At 30.7% G+C, this 18,053-nt stretch overlaps 1 protein-coding gene across 2 annotated transcripts in view; it reads left to right on the forward strand.

Moving 5' to 3' along the window:
* Sox102F (transcription factor Sox102F) overlaps window positions 1–18,053 on the forward strand; it is a 141,001-nt gene that overhangs the window by 96,246 nt on the left and 26,702 nt on the right. Inside the window, exon 4 of one of the 2 annotated variants that reach the window (XM_068766981.1) lies at window positions 865–888. The exons of the other annotated variant lie outside the window; for it this stretch is intronic. Within the exon in view, the coding sequence (XP_068623082.1) occupies window positions 865–888 (24 nt within the window). The remainder of the gene's footprint in view (window positions 1–864; window positions 889–18,053) is intronic. 2 annotated transcript variants of the gene reach the window in all.

Consider the following 18,053-nt stretch of genomic DNA (forward strand, 5'->3'; position numbering starts at 1 on the left):
TATTTACCAAGCTAAACTTATCATTTCAGCCATAGGGCGTTCATTGCTACATAGAATCGAAACATACCCACATGGAAATATATACATTTCCAGAAAGAACAGTTGAAAGCAACTTGCATTTAACATCTCCTGACAACTTTAACAAAGTCGTCTGTTTATCTTGCTAAACACAAAATGTATTTTTATGTAGTGCGAAGTTTATCTTAATTATGTGTTATAAGCAAAACATACATATTTAGAAAAGAAAAGACGCGACCGCTCATGCCATGCACCCAAGCATTAGAATTTAATAGCGTCGCTCCTTAAGCGACACCCTGTATGTGGACCTAACAAGACTCTTTTTTCAGTCGGCACAATATTATAATATTATGCTCATTAGTGGGCATTTATTTAAGTTTGTTGACACAGACCCTTATTATAAAAAAAAGCGTTGATTTTTCACGGACGTTGGAAGAAAAAGGTTGCCTGAGTATGCTGTAGTTTTATTTCTGTTCATAATACCTAAAAGATTGTACCTAGCTGTAAATGAAAGAACTCTAAAGACAATAATATTTAGTAATATATTCTTTCAACATAGCATCAATGAGTATCATAAATGTTATATGTTGTTGATGCCTACACTTGGTATATGTTAATAATTGTAAACCCTGTAGACGGTCTTACTTAAAAAAAAACAGTAAAATAAGTATATAAATGAGTATATATATAATAAATTAACATAAAATCACTTATAAATATATTAAGGATCTGTTAATTTCACATATTAAGAATGACGATTACAAATATTAAATACAAAATAGAACGATCTTAATGAATTGTTAAAGGTTATTTTATGACTCTAAATTTGTTTTATTTTGTTTACAGGTATCATTCACCGCTACGTATTACGTACGTGTTCGTAAGTTTCTATAATTTTCTTTCCTTCCGCCAAGTAAATCATCATTCATCATCATTTCACACCTCATCACTTCTAGCCCAACGATATTAGCTTAATAATTATCATATTGTAAATACGCTTTTTCTTTTGATTACATTCTGAGCTTTTAGTTCAAATTGTTAGACATATTTGTTAAGGAATGTCAACTTAAACACGACTTTGATCATCACCAGTCCAGCTGTACGATGTCTACTACTAGACATCGCTTATAGATTTCCAATAGGACCAGTTACAAGCGGCCTTAACAAGGTTCATCATCATTCCATTTTGTTCACCCAAGACGCCCTAGGTTGCGCTTGCCAATATATGGTATCAAAATCAGAACCTTAAATTTAGACTTGAAAAATTATTCATATTCAGAAGTAATCGATGCGAACTCAATGACCGTCATATATTACACATACATAAATTAAAAAGAATCTTTTATCTGAATCGCTAACGGGACAGGTATAGTTTTCTGCTTCTCTCACACAAGTTGATATAGTTTTAGGAACAAAAATGTTACTCCTCCATTCGCATCTCGAGGGTACAAAAGCGTTTTTTTTTTAAATATATCCACACTTTAGGTAATTTGAATCTCAGGTTTATTTCGATCTACCAAACGTTACATCTTTTATAGGATTTTTATAACAATGCTTGTTCAAATATAAAGGAATAACTTTCGTAAATAAACACTGTAATGTCTAACGTAAAATAATTGAATTTTATTATCAACAACCATTCACTTACGACGCTGTATTAACGCCGCTATTTAAGCTAATTACGAAGTCACCGAACACGCCCAATAAAAAACATGGAGCGGGATGTGATCTGATAAAATTAGGATGGTCGAGTGCCATCAAGAGCCTAAAACAGTCGCCACCAGTAATTAATAAACGAAGTTCCCACAAAAGTACCGAGAAACACGAGACCGCTTACAACATTTCACTTTTAATAGTTCCCTTTAATTGCACTGCAGTGTACACACGGCCATTGGCCGACCTACACAATAAAGTAAAACTCACAATAGCCCTTAATGCAAGGTTATAAAGCCTATTATCATATTTAAAAAATCCACTTTGAAATTATTGAGATAAAAGTCGATAATTCCGCTCTTACTATTGTACATAACGAAGCGTCCACGTCGTGCCCATACACTTACAGAAATACATTCAATATTAACTTTTACAGTGAATTCTTAAGATTCAAAATTAAATGTACGTTTTGAGGGTGTATTATAAACATTTATAACGTGACCTTTCACGTAATAAAAGAAATGTTTGTTAGTTGATTAATAATGGAATTTCAAATAATACGTATAAACATGTGAGAGACCCTAATTAAATGGTCAAATCTTTATAACAGTCATTTTGTGGTACAGTCTGTTTCAAATGTCAATTTGACATTTGACAGTACGACAACTAACACCTTTATTTAACTATCTTTAAGTATATAGCTCTACATTTATGTAATTATTATTTACTATTTAAAATTACAAATAAAAATTTTAAACGCTTCACAACATTTTTATTCAAAGTTGTCGCGTATTTACAAAAGAAACAAATTTTTTTATTGTTGCCCCCTACTATTCGTTCTGACGTTAATTCATCTTTTATGTACTTTATGTCGACATTACAAAGATATTAAAAATTTCTATTCATAGCCCCATTTTATAAAATTAAAAAAAAACTCATAGGTGTGTAATGAACACACTAAAACATGTCTTATGACACTTATTAACACATTTACTTGCTTTAACATTCTTATAAACGCATTCATATAAATGAAATGACTGATTCCTGTGGACCTACTGCAGAGACAACGACAGTCATGGTTTTTACTCATATTAAATTTACATAAAACCTTTGAGATTAGTTGCTAAACAATCAAATATTTAATAAAGTAAAGAAATCGATAATTATATTGCATCTATTTTACATAGGTAACTGTAATATGTGAGTTATGGATATTTGTAATGATATGGAATAAAAGAGAAAAGTAATAAGCTATGTTTTTCTATATTTTAAAATTTATAACACGTAAGAAAAGAAACAAATTTTTCTTTTATTGCGTGAAAGGTAAAGTTAAAAATATCACAGAAGGATAAATCATTTAAAATTATCTTAGGCAATTTAGGGTGATATAAGTTGTTGATAAAATTCATATGAGGCGGAAAATTTGATGAGTGATCTTTAGTAGATGCAACCAAGTAAGATTATAATTACTTATAACTATTTCACAACAATGTTTATCGAGCAATTGATCTGTGGTTCGGTTCTTTCAAGCAACCACGATTTGATATGAAAGGTGTCATCCCACAAACCTTTGCGTCGACTCACTTGATGAAGCGTCCATCTAAGCCATCTAGAGTATCATAATGCATTGGAATATGGGAGACCTAAACATAATCCAATATAATAGAAGCCGCTGGGTGTAAGCCACTTCAAAGTGATCCGATTGGAACAATAATCTATGGAACAGGTCTAGCAGCAAACATCTTAAAGCTGAAACTGACGATACTACAATTTTGCAATCAGTGGGACTTAAACAAGGGAATAAAGGCTATAAACAATTTGGTTAAAATATGTATATTTTTTTGTTATTATGAATGACTTTCATAAACATCTCTAACAACTTCAAACTCGCTTCTAAGCTTTTAATTCTAATCGTAAATTGTTCCAAAGGAATTAATACCAAACTTTCTATTTTAAACTGTTAGAGAAATTAATTATTACTTGGTTGCATTTACAAAAAAAATCACTTATCAAATTGTAAGCCATCTCATTTCCCGCCTCATATGAATTTTATCAACAACTCATTTCTCCCTAAAATGCTTAAGATAATTTCAAATGATTTATCCTTCTCATGGAATATATTAATGATCGGGCTGTGATATTTTTAACTTTAACCAGCTAGATATGAAATTCCATCTACCGTTCGGCAGCCGTCGACGGCAGGTAGAAAAGGAATGTTTTCTACCACAATCAACTCTAAATTGCTGCTGTTTAGCTTGTGATTAATTGAGACATTTGTAAAGAATCTGACATTCTTAAAACTATCTGTGTTTATTACAGTGTCATTTATTTTCGGGTTTTTATTCAAAGATTAAAAAAAATTTCGATTGCAGACAATTTTTAAAAAGTACTTGCCTTTTTTGGTTACAAAAATTATTTAACTAAAGTTAATGACTTTAAACATTTTTGAATCGTCTCATAAATGTTTTACAGTAATCTATCTCACACACACACATGCGTGTGTGATAACTGTATATTTTGGTTAACAAGTAAAAATTCTAAAACGCTGTCACGCCTAGATTTGTGTTTTTATGATATGAAAACCATGATAGTCAAAAAATTATTTTTTTTTTATTTACATAATTATTCACTATGCCAGTCCGTCATTTCGTTTCGCCCACTGTAAAGTATAGGCCTCGCTCAAAAATGGTCAGGATAACAGATCATAATTTTGTTCACCAAGAAAATTTAATGTCTTATAATTTAAACATTTGGCACTGGGTTGTAATACTCGAAAGACCAAATATCGTAACGTTAAAATAGTCAGTTCAGCTTTGCATAATCTGTAAGGTATATTCAACAGAGCCTTCCCGCGTACATAAGTATTCAAAGCCTGTCTTTTCAGTTGTCCGTCTGTCTGTCAACAACAATAGAGATGACAAAACAAGGGATATTTTCCCATATGGGCGCACAATAGCGCTTTGTGAATGCGCGCGCATCTTAACAAATGCCATACTCCTTGGTCTTCATTGTTTTCTTGCTGTTTCTCAACCTCTCACGAGTTCCTTATGACGAACTCTAAGGATCTTAAAAAAGCGTTTATTATTCATTAGTCTTAGCGATTTTTTTTTTAATTAGCACTAATTCGTAGCACGAAAAAAAAAATATTTCTTGTAAGTTAAAAGATTATCTTTTATTCGATTATACTATTCGTTATTATTGGCCAAATTTAAATTTTATTTAAGATACGGCCATATTGTATCCATCTAAAATTGGAAATGCAGTGAAAATTTAACGATTATAAACAGGTGAATTTGTATTTTATTGTACTGTCAGTCGATGGTCTTGAATAAACAAAGATAAAATTTCTATATATTTTTCATTATGAAAATAGATAAAATCCGTCAACAACGCATTAAAATATAGATTACAAAAAATCATGGTTTGTGTAGAAATCAGAATAAAGCAACTAAGTGTTTAGAAACCTTTGCGAAATTTTGCAATGTTTTAAATTCATTTAATGATTCCACCGACGCAACGGAGCACAATACATCGCGACGTTCGACAAAAGAATGAGTCGAGTAAAGATATACAGCGGGCGACGGTTTTGTCTTGAGCCATAGACAAAAGCCTCTTTCAACCGTGAGACAATGAAGTTGTCTTTACCTCATTTATCATACAAGCAGGTAACTTTCATCCAATAATTACAATGTGCTGAGAAGCGAGTTTAGATATTAGAGAGGCTTTGATGGTATTCCATTGTAAGTATTATATTTATTCGCTGTTAAAATATATAAATATTATAAAATGCAATATACATCATAAAGGACAAATAGATTATTTTACATGTTTTCTTTAATATCATATTCATTAAATAAATTCCTCAAAATATATATATAAATAAGACGGGTCATCAATTCAAACTCAAATATATCTCGTCGATTTTGGCAATTTTTTTGAAAGTCCTTATGACGGCAAAAACTAGAAAAATAATAAAGAAAATGCTAAAAACAAAACTTATTTTTTCCGTAGAAATTATCTGTCCCTCGTTGTCAATCAAAAAATTTATTATTGTGAAACATAAAGCGTTACAATGAAAATATAATCACATGATTACTGAAGCCTCGCAGTGTAAGAAATAGAAAATTATTTTTTGTATATTATCGTTGCTTATTATTAGAACAATAAATTAATAAATAAAGTGATTACCTTGAAATACGTCTTATTCGTTCCTTTTTTTAGTAACTTTTAGGTATAAAGACTGTAAGGGCAGCTAGTATTTCATAATTATAAATATAGAGGCAGGCATAAAAATAAATATAAAGACTTGTAAATTAGAAAAATATATGAAATTAAATACAATTAAAAAGTTATTTAAATCTAAAACCCGACATAGACATCAAACATACTTTTCCGTAAAGTCAATCATAAATTCATGAGTTATGGGCGTGATTAGATGTCATGAAGATTTTAACAAGCATGTAACACGGCAGACAATATTAGTAAACAACGTTAATTAATTACAATAAGAATGAACATTAGAGTAAAGTACACAATCTTAAAAATCACAAATATCAAATGAACTAACATATCTAGACCTCGTTAATATTATAACTTTAAGAGAAACAGAGCTCCTTATAAATTAGCAGTAAATGTATCCAAAATGTCCACAAAGCTATAAGTTGGTGGCATTAGACGAAGTAATTTAATAAGTTGACAATACCTGGAATCACGTTACATGCGTTACAAGGTGAGAAATGAGTCAAAACTTGAAATTGGTAATTAGGAGGCCTTCGCCTCAGATTCCCACTGATATAAAATACGTTTTGTCTTATACTTGTTTTCCCACTTGTGGTATGCGTGCGCCGTACACATTCTGATATTGTCATGGGTATTTTTTTTAAGTAGGACATTTGATCTGGCGACAGAGATTTCGAAGTTGTAAATTTTATTTGTTATGTCTTCGATTGCTATCGTAATGTTTTCAAATTGTAGTAAAACTATTTTCCACTATTTGATACTTACGTAACTATAATAACAGAAAAAAAATATGTTCAAGGTGTAGTCGTGTTAATTATTTACCTAATAAATTTTGTTTAATTGTAACAATCAACATTTAAATTGTATTTGAACTACAATAATAATCTGAAAGTATAATTTATGTATGCATACGTAAATTAATACTTTGTTTTTACAAAAATAAATGTTTTGAATTAGGACCAAAATTTAATTGAATCATTAAATCGAGGCTTTTAATTGAATCAGGTAAATATTTATTGAAATATAAACATTATTACATGCATTTAAAATTCAATTTTAATTTGAAAAAAAAAATGCTTTGGGTTAAACAATCGTAAAACAAAGGGAGCAAAGCCGCGCAGTTGACTCCGCGGGCGGTAAACGAGAAGGCAAAGGCAGAAGCGATTTCCAGCCAGTCGGAAGCTGTTTGCAGCGCTTGATGCGCTTCACAGGAACTGTATTGCCGTTGTTCCAAGAGTGCACTTGTGCGCTAATTGTTTGCGGAAAGGGTTCGTCAAGTATTGTTTCCCCACAGTTTTTAGGGTCAGAAAAAAAACATATATTTTTAATTATTTTTTCTAAAAATGTAACGTACAGCTTGCTTATCGAATGAAGCTGTTGAGGGAGTAAACGTGAATTTTTATATATTTATTTTAATTCTTAGCCCGCTAAAAGCTTCCGATTTGAAATTGAAACTAAAAATTCTTTATTTTGCCGATTATATTATTAAAAATCCTTGAACCAAGTCAGTAGTCCAAATTACCAATGAAAAGAGTCAAGCGTCTAGTTGATTGATTGATGCAACGAACTACCACGGAACTTTTGCGTCTGACTGTACCAGTACGAAGGCACTTGCGCATTTTGCAGCGGTAATTTTTCTCTAATTAAAATTATTCCGATTGTCGTTCTGTTCGTGCGGCGTTCGTTTGTTGTGGTTCGTGACGCGTGCCATTTCGAGCGCTCTTGTGCTTTTTAGTGCCTATATTTACCCTTCGCTTTCGCTGCCGAAACGACATCGTACAGCGAAAATAATGGCTCGGTGGTGTGCTTTTTTATTTTTATGGCACAAAAGAGTTGGCTTTTAAAAGATACGTAATTCTTTTATTTCATAAACCTTTACATTTAGAATTTCTTAATCCGTCAACTACATAATAATTTGCGCGGTTTATTTTTAGGTTATGTATGTATTAGGAAAGTATATTTTATCATGGTTTGGACGTGCGGATTCGGGAAAGTAAAAAAAATTAAAAATTGCTGGCAAAATCATTTCTAAAGCTTATCTCCTCAAAGTTTCTTCCGACACATTAGCGCGAAAAAATTAAATCTTGTAATATACGTACGACAAGTCGACCACGCGTTCGCGCCAAAAAAATTCACAGATAACCATAGACAAATCGTGCCGGAATGACGACGCACATCCGCTAATGACGCAAAAATCTCTTATCTTCCGACAGACTGACGTGGGGGAGACAAAAATGCTTGTTTAAAAAAGGGGGGCCGTGAAAGCACTCTTTGTAGCCAATCGCAGGGTGATGGCGGTTACTATGATTTTTCTCACGTTGGGCATTAATGGGCATTTTATTGGAATTGATGATTATTTATTTCATTGTTCTCTTTTTTTGTTTTAATATACAATTTATCACCGTTCTTTAGATTTTGTCTGTGGGTCGTCATAATAAATGTAACGAGAAACGATTTTTTTATGTCCAAATTAACACTCAATTCGTAACAATACTTCAAAAACCTCGATAATTTGCCTACAGTTGTTTATGACAAATTAGCACTACGAATTATACGTACTAGAGGATTTTTGAAATAGTATTTCATGATTAAATTAATATTCAATTATATTACTAAAAAAAATTGTAAAGTATTTATTAATATTTTGAACGGTTATATAGAGTCGTAACGTCAAAATAGCGAATAATTATTTATTTATTGCTTTATAATTATCTTATTTTTTATTATCTTTTACATAAAATAGAAAGATCACATTCCATAATGGATGGAAAAAGATTTGTATATTAATATAGACGGATACGAAAAAAGAATAATTATATAATAAATAAAGAATAACTATGAAGCTACTGGAGTGACTTTTCATTTTATAAAACTATTATTTATACGTATATAAAAGGTACTTATGTATTATCTTACATATAATTAATGATTTCTCGTATGTAGCGACAGAGCACATAATACTTTATTTTTCTTATTACTTCATTAATTATATTCAATCAATAGTTCTCATCTGATTTTACATCTATATAAAATAAAGACCGCTATTGAAAATCACTTCATAAAGCTTATATAATCCGACTGTATCACAAAATACACATTGATGGACGAAGACAAAACACCTTGTTTAATAGGAAGGAGGGTTAGTGGATACGGAGGCATCATCAACCGTATTAGTCGATCCCATTTAATAGGCACCCCTGAACAGGGGCAAAAGCCAACAGAAGGAGCATCTTTGTTTAACCAGATAAAATCTCTTTGACAATTTGCGCTTATTCAAATAAGCCGTCCCCTGATACATAATGGCGTAATTTTCTGTCAAATCATAACGTTTGTTTTGTCCGCGTGCCTTACCTATTTTGTAATATTAGTCTCGTTCCAGATTCACTGTTTAATGGTTTAATACTTTGATTAGTAAAACAGCTGCTACGTTATCTTAGTACTTAAGTTATTAGGGGCTAATTAGAGACTAGACTCAACTTTTTGTCAGATTTTACACGAGGCATAAAATAGACTTTGTTAGAAAAAAATTGTAAAGAAAAAGTATGTATATGTTAGGAATATAAGTATATTATTTATACTTCTACTGCTTCCGTAGTATGGTTGTCTGTAATTGCCCTGTGTGATAATGTCGTTTACCCATTTTACTTTTTTGTTTATTAGTATGAGACTTGAAATGTTTCCTCGCGTGTACGATAAAGAATATTAAATAAATATCTAAAACAAGGATGCATATTTAAATGGTTTTTTTAATAAAAGAAACCTAAACAACATTATGTTAGTGTGTGAATGACTTTTAAGTATAAAGCTTAAGGATATATTGCTCTATTTTTGTTTGGAAATTGTCACAAAAAACCCATTTGAATTTGTGTAAGCTCAAATTAAAGTGCTTTACTTACTTTAACCTGATCTTAACCTGTTTCTACTGTCTATCAAATTGGACTCTTCTATTATTTTTCATAGTATACACAATAATATGTCTGGGTGAATAAAAATCAAAATACATAGTTATGAACATTTAAAAAAAATATTGTTGGTCGAAAATTTTTTTATGAAAATTAACATACACTTCAAATTCATTCATCTAAACAATTAGGAGAGAGACTAAATCTAATTATAACATGTTAATAAAAAAATATCTATTAAGTAGGTGTTAGTATATGAATTCTCGCATGATGTATCCTAAGTGAAAGGAATACGGGTATGACTTCAAGTCTAGTTACAAGTAATAAACAATGAATAATTATCATAAAGTCTTACACCTAAATATAATTAAAATAATTTTATTCAATGTATTATAAATAAACACGATACACCCACATAAAAATAAACACGTTTTCACTCTTTCAACAATTTCGAAGTAAAGCAAACAGAACTTAACCGTTCCTTTCTAACTCGGGTTAGATGAAAAACGCCGACAGACGACGTTGAAAATTAACAAAACAGATTACACTGGCTGGTCTCAAAGCGGTTGGGGGCGTTGTTTGTCGCTGATTCTTTCCACTTACACGAACACGAGGCTAGAAAATGTAAAGCGTAAAACACCTTTTCACTAGATGGGTCTGCCTATGTGTCCTCGTGATATGCCTAACAATTTCCGACGGATTGTGTAATGAACATTCTTTTAATGAAACTGTATCGTACAATCACTTATTTATAATCATAGACATAAAATAATTAAACAATAATATCTTACTTCTTGCTTTACCATTTACATGACATTACACTACGTCCATTTGAACAAACGTGGCCCTATAACGATATGTTATTATTAAAACTTATTCTAAAATAAATACATTCAATGAAATGTAATTTTTGATAACATATGTATTTATTATTATTGTAAGAATAAATGCAATCTAATCAAAAGTTTACAAATATTTTCTGCAATGGGTTTAATAATGATTTATTGTTGGTGGTGAAAAAAATCACTTTTGTCCATAACAGTTTCCTACGCAATCGAAGTGAAAACAGCGATTTTTAAAAGAAAAAGTTATGAACTTACATTAACATAAGCATACTAAATAGAGCGTCATCTGATACCAATCAAAAATTCAGGATACAATCTGCATTATCGATTCCTTAAAAGCTAGGATATGGTAGAATAATAAAGTACGTAATTAAATATTAAAATAGTTCGATTTATTTGTTGTATTTAATTTATCTTACTTTTACTTTAGAAATTTTAATTCCTTTTTTAATCAATAAACATAGATTAATAATTGAAATATAATTAAGATTACAAAACTGTTCAATCATAAATTAGCGTGTATACCTATTCGAGTTCCCGCGTCTTTGATTGCGTAAACGTTTATGTGTTCAAGGGAACGCAATTCAGTAACGTTTCGCAAGGCTAATATACAAATTCAAACACAAATCCGGCGGAGAACATTTCCATTCAAAGCGTTTGTCAAATTACCCCCGCTCCCTCATCGGGCCCTTGTTTGTGAATTCCAATTCCATCTTTAAAATCGTTGCTGATTGTCTGTTTACATTTCTCTCTGCTTGTTTTGAATTTAAAGACGTTAATTCAACTTAGACCTATGAAGTTTCAACCCCTCTGTACCATCTCGCGCTGTTAAAAATCAAAAAGGGGTCAATACTTGCTATACACGCTGGTGGTTTAATAATCTTTTTCACGTTTTAAAATGCTTGTTTTAAATTTGATAGAAAACATTACAAATTTAAGATGATCGAAAAATCAAAGAACGTTATAATTTTAAAATTGTCAATCAATTGTGTCATTGAAATACTATTAACGGTTTCATGGTTTCCCCTGCCCCCATATAAAATTAGTACGAAAGAAATTACTCAAAGATTAAAGGGCCCCTCATTTTCAACGCTGACCACTTGCATAAATTATTTTGTACGAAAGTCTATCAAAGAGATAGCCTCCTTTGTGTGAAGCACTGGATCGAGAAAATTAATTTGGGATATTTTTTCAACAGCCCCATTATAAACGTTATTATAAAAGAGGATCGTTTCTGTATTGACATTTTCTTTTGATGTCTTAGGTTTTTGAATAATGAACTGTTTGTCTTTGAAATTGTATATTTATTTTTTTATGTTTATACCTCACATAAATTTAATAAGTTATATTATTATAACACTTGGTAACGTTACCTAATTATTAAAGTTTGTATACATTATCTTATCGTATTCGCTAATTATCTCTGTTTATAAATAATAAAGAGCTTTTATATAAATCACAGGCTATTTATGTTAGATGATAACATTGATGCTCAAAGCTGCGCCTATGCGCACGATCTTCTGTACCTCCTGCTCTACTATAGTCACATATATATTACAACAAAAAAAAAACAAATAGCTTTTATAACAACGAAAAAAAATCATGAGCCACAATATATGAAATATTCACCAGTGCCTAATAACAATTTTAAATTGAATAAAAAAGATTAAAGAAGATGTATAAAATTATACATTTAATTATCTTTGTAAAAATATTATTAATAATAGGAAATTAAGTATTTATTGTCTTTAAAACTGCTATAAGAAAGGAGGAGATCCGTAAAGAATGGAGACCGCAGACCGGCAAGTGCCGCGTAAGACTTTTAACCAGAACCTTGTCCAGGATGCAGGTCGCTTCCAACCGGTCCAGTAGGAAATTCACAAAAGAGTCCAGCATTGGATATCAAATAGCTGCAAAGATGACAATAAAGTTGTTGTAAAAATAACTAAGTTTAAAAATACTCTGCAAACTGTTATTTAAATTTTGGACAAACTGGCCTCTTCGAACGCTAATCGCGCCGGTTCGATAGTTGCCATCCAAATGGTTGTAGAGGCACGGTTGGACGGAGAAACACAAAATGAATACACCCGTTTGCGTACCCTATACAATCGAATGTACTGAGTAGGTAGGCACCATTCAGATGCCGTTGAAAACTATTGGGATCAAAACATTCATGTCAATATTCCATTAAAATTGATATATTAAATGTAATACTTATCTTTTTCTTATTTATTTATAAATTACATATATCATCTTAAGTAGTGTTTATTAAATAATAACTTGTAAAAAATCTTGAGAGATTGTTTAAATGCTAATATCGCTAAAGCCTTCATTTCCAAGCTCTATGACCCGGTTTGCGCAGCATAGGACGTCCACCTAAAAGATAGTCAGATGACCTTGTGTAGATTGTCCAGAGACGCTGGATGCAGACCACTAGTAACCTGTGTTTCTCTACGAAGGAGACCCTAGGTCAGCAGCGGATGTGCTACGGCTGAAATGATAATTATGAAATCAATTTATAAAAGTAATACGAGTGAATAAAGTTTTTTTTTTAATCATTATCAACATTATACAAAAACATTCCGAAATAACGGACGGTTGATAATAAAATTCATTTAATACAACTTTGTGCTCGGATTTCGCAGAACCGACATTAATGATCCACAATGGATCCTCCATTCATAGTGCAAATTCAGTTACGCCTAGCAATTTCACTCCAGAAAAGTGAATATCTATAAATTAACATTCCATTTAACACTTTCTCTGTATTGATGTAAAGTCGTAAATTGTGTGTCCGATATTACCGCTTACATCAAAGACGGTTAACTCAGGATGTGAGATTGAAATTCCTGATCTGACTAGTAATAAACTTACTTCAGCTTAAAAGAGATTTCAAAAGAACGAATAAAAAACGCGAAGATGTTATTATTAAAATCAGTACGGACGGAAGAAAGGGGGCTCCTTTAAAATGACACCGGCCATTCTGCTTCGACATCTTGTTTTTTTTAAAGATGGCCGACAAATCTCACACTTTATTGAGTTTTAAATTTAGAGAGGCGAGACGGGGAGAAGCAATAATTGTGTGTTGCATTAAGAATTTGTCATTTACATTATACTTAACGAGTGTAAATACAGTTAAATTTTATTTTAGTATTTATTTTGCAATCAGCAAACAGTCTTCAAGTTTAGGACTTATTTCGAGATTAAACTTTTTAATTTACCATATTTTTTAAACATTTCAGTCATTTATTTATATGCCAATTGTGTTTTTACTTTAGAGAATGTGTTCCGATATTTTTAAAAATGAAAACAAACATAAATAGCATTGGATCAGAAAATAGTTTTCCGATTAAATAAAATGTTTTCGTATGACAAACCATTGTGCTTCAATTTTGGTTGAATTTTTCACAATCAAGAGCATTTCATGAAATCTCATATCTATATGTATCGAATAATGATACAATTTATAAATAGACTTAATCTTGTTTTAATCACATTTTTAATTAACAATACATACAAAAAAAATTGAATCACCAAATGTTTTGCTAAGTGCAACTCAAGAAGGACTCGATAAATTTAGCAATTTTTTTTAATAGTTTGGATAAGGCACGAGGACAGTTCTAATGGAGAGAAAGCTAGAAAAATTGCAAATAATACAATAAAACCCATAAATATCTTTCCGCAAACTAATCAAAGAACAAATTAAAACACCTGTAGCTAACTGTCATACAAATGACGTCAATCAAAAACAAGTGTTGGAATGTATTATAATAAAAATTGGAGAAATTAAGCATTAAAATTAAACTATCAAATTACAACTAGTCTTGAAGTATATGATAAAGAAGACTTATTTTTGTAAATAATCGTTGTTTATTTTTAAGATATAAAACCAATGGACCAAATGGTCACTCTTAAATAAGTTTAAATTTTTTTTGTAGGTCGCAAACAATAGACTTCAACAGAATATTTAATTTTGACGAGGCAGCCAGTCTACATAAAAGTATACAAAAATTAATATCTAATTCCCTTAGTCACGCTAAAACTTCAAAACGACTTCACCGATTTCATTTATCTTCAGTTTTTTTTTATTGTAAAAGGTCATTTTATTTAAAAAAAATACCGATACGGCTGGCATTCGCAATTTCGATAAATAAATCGCATCGGAAAGTCGTTGAGTGTTTGTGACATCTTGTCTTGAAATCCCATGTTTTGTCATAAAACCAGTTGAATATGTCATGTTCCCTTGTTGAACAAAGCTTCAATGTTATTTATTTACAATCTAGTTTATCTAATGGCATTGCAATAAACAATCCGTTTTTAAAATCTTTTTTTTTTTTTTAATTCATTAAACATCTAAATAATTATTTATAGCTAAGACATGACGACGTCTGTCAAATAAGCTAGTAATAATAATGATTGTTCTATTTTATGATTTTATTGCTAGAAAGAACCAGATAATAAATTTCTAAAATCATAATATATCCGAATGAGACAATCTTTGCTCTAGCTTTAAGCGTACGCAGTCAAGTTTCCGAATTTTTTATATTTTAAAATTGTAAGTACAATCAAACAATCAGTGAGTTGCGACTAAAATTAAGAGTAAAAAGAAATAGCACTTCTGTTTTCTATCAGAGACGCTCAAAAGTGTTTATTATTGGTATATACACATTGTGAAATCTCACTTCTAATACTTACTTCATCATTCGTACCCCCGATCGTTTGGATAGACAAAAGAGTAGTGTTTAGTTGGAAAGTGTAGTATTTAAATAGTTCCGCAGGCTAACACTGAACAGTACACCGTGTTTGTTATTTTATGAAGTGCTTCAATGTACGTACATTTATTGTAATGTCCGTTCGTACATCACAAAGGCCGCTGTGTTTATTTTGGAGCGCGGGAAGCGAACGCATTTTGTGTACATTCACCAATTTTTATTCGGTAACTATTCTTAAACTTTTGAATGTACTTTGAACGCTCCTTCGGTGGAATTGTATGGTAGTAAATATTTACTTTTGACCGCATATCGTTGACGGCGAGAGGTATCTTTGTAAATAACGAGCACGTGGCAGTGCGATGACGGATTTTATCTTTGCTTCCTATACTCGATTTGGATAAAACAGTATTTCCTTAAACAATTATTACTTTCGTGTTTTTACATTTTTTAGGAAAGAAATGATGATCATGATTGAACAGAAACTTTTTAAACGTGACACTACTGTCCTTAATATATTTAGTGTTACAATTTTAAAGAGTAAAGAAAAAGAGGCTTATATTTATATTATTAAAATTGACATTAAATTAATAAAACTTAAATAATTTCACATGAAGTGAATATTGGGTAATAAAGAACATTAGTTATAACAATGAGAATGAATGGACTAGATTCTGTCGGGGAAATAGGATAATAAATATTCAAGTTAATAATGGTATTATTTTTATTATTTTTATATTAATTATACGGGATAGGCCTGTTATAAAATAGACTTCATAAAATAAATACCTATTTTGTGGTAAACTGTGTACGTTTTTATAACAAACTCTAATTTACTGTCTCTGAATTATTATTTATAAAATTTAAGAAAGGTGAAATTTGTAAAAAAATCCTGAACCCCTACAAAACCCTACATTTAAATTTTTTTAAAAGTAAAAAATATTAAAATAGATTTGAGGCTCTTCTCAAATATGGGATCGTTAGAAACTCCCATGGCTTTAAGTTAATAAGCGCCATTATAAGAGAGCTCTGATTCTAGTTCTACTGGCGTAATTCTCATAAGGATATGTAACCAAAAAATCCGTCCGAGTTTGTTGTAGGATCTTTTAGATCAGGGCCTCTTAGGAACCCTTGTAGTTTTTGGTTGCGCGTTGCAGTTATAGAGAAGTTCGTATTCTTTTGTTTTCTATAAAATTGAGCTCTTCTAACATTCTTCTCATGACATACAAAAGTGATCATTGTGGATGATCCTAAGTGGATGATAATATTAATCAAGGAACATAACGTTAGATTTATGCTTCTTAATACCTGTGTTATAATACACAGTATTTGCGTAATATATTTTTCTACAATACGTGAGTCTATCGAATACAAAATGTTTATAATTTACTAAGTCCATATTAAAACATTGAAATTAATTTCGCACAACATCGTGTTTAATACATTACAATAATTGTTATATGATTCTAGAATAAACAGAAATCCATGTCTTACATTGAAATAATTCCATTTCACAAACCGCGATTTATAAAATTAATCTCACTGATATGTAGACAACCTTTTACAGCAAGTTGAAGACAGATTTCAAAGCTATGTGATGAAAGAGCAGTCTCAGAGTAAAGCTTTCTGAGGATTATGTAGTATTAACGCACTATCGTGGACCTTTCATGAGCTTTCGTTGTGGTATTGTGTGACTTAAAATTCTAACCAATATCCTTTAATGAACATATTGTTACACTACATTTCCTCTAATGGGGCATCTACTGTTTAGCTAGTTTTCAGGGTACCTAACCTTTAAAATATTAAAATTACGGAATGACTGCTTAACAAAACATTCTATACTTGCCACAGACCCTTTTGCAGAGTGTATTAGTTTAAAATAAAATTTATAATTGATGCGCAGTATTGGACTAGACAGATTACTAAAAATTAAAAGGATTCGATATTAAAATTATTTCACTCTTCATAAAATTGTCTGTATGTAAGCGAGACTTATTATAGATTTTTTTAAGTATATTAAAATCGTTAGATAAATAAGGCTTCATACAGAAGTTGAAGCGTCGAGCGAATACTGTTCTGATGATATGTAGGTTATATTTTTCATGGCCACGTTTGTATTAAGAAAAAATTGTCAAAAACTTCACAGGGCAGTCTTTGTTTCTATCACCAATCGTATAAACATTATTATATTCTTGTATGAATAGTCGTTATATTATATTATTGGTGTCGATCTCAAATGTTCTCCGTATAAAGCTATCATTGCTGTATTACAAATAATATATCACAACTAAAACTCTCAACCTGATTTTTTCTTTACACTACATAACTTAAGATCTCTCATTTATATACTAAAGTTTAAAAATCACCACATCGCTAGTGAAGTGTGTATAGGCCTTTATATTTACAAGCATCAATCTGCGATCTTTCATTAAGCGTAGGTTATTTTGATTGTTTATTAAAACAATTTAATAACTGTGTCGATTGAAATAGAGTTCGCTTTAAAACTCCTAACATTCAATTTATTACATTATATTTAATTTATTATATCTCTGGTTACCATTATCTATAGCGGCAAAATAAAATGCTATTATTTTAATATCGATGTAATTCTGAACTGAACACATAAAATATAGTTTTAAATGCAAACTATTCGATTAATTTAGTCATCAACCGTTAACATATTCCGT

The sequence above is a fragment of the Battus philenor genome, unplaced genomic scaffold (genome assembly GCF_028537555.1).
Source record: "Battus philenor isolate CCGP_79_NKW_IND1 unplaced genomic scaffold, ilBatPhil1.0.hap1 SCAF_22, whole genome shotgun sequence".
Lineage (NCBI taxonomy): Eukaryota > Metazoa > Arthropoda > Insecta > Lepidoptera > Papilionidae > Battus > Battus philenor.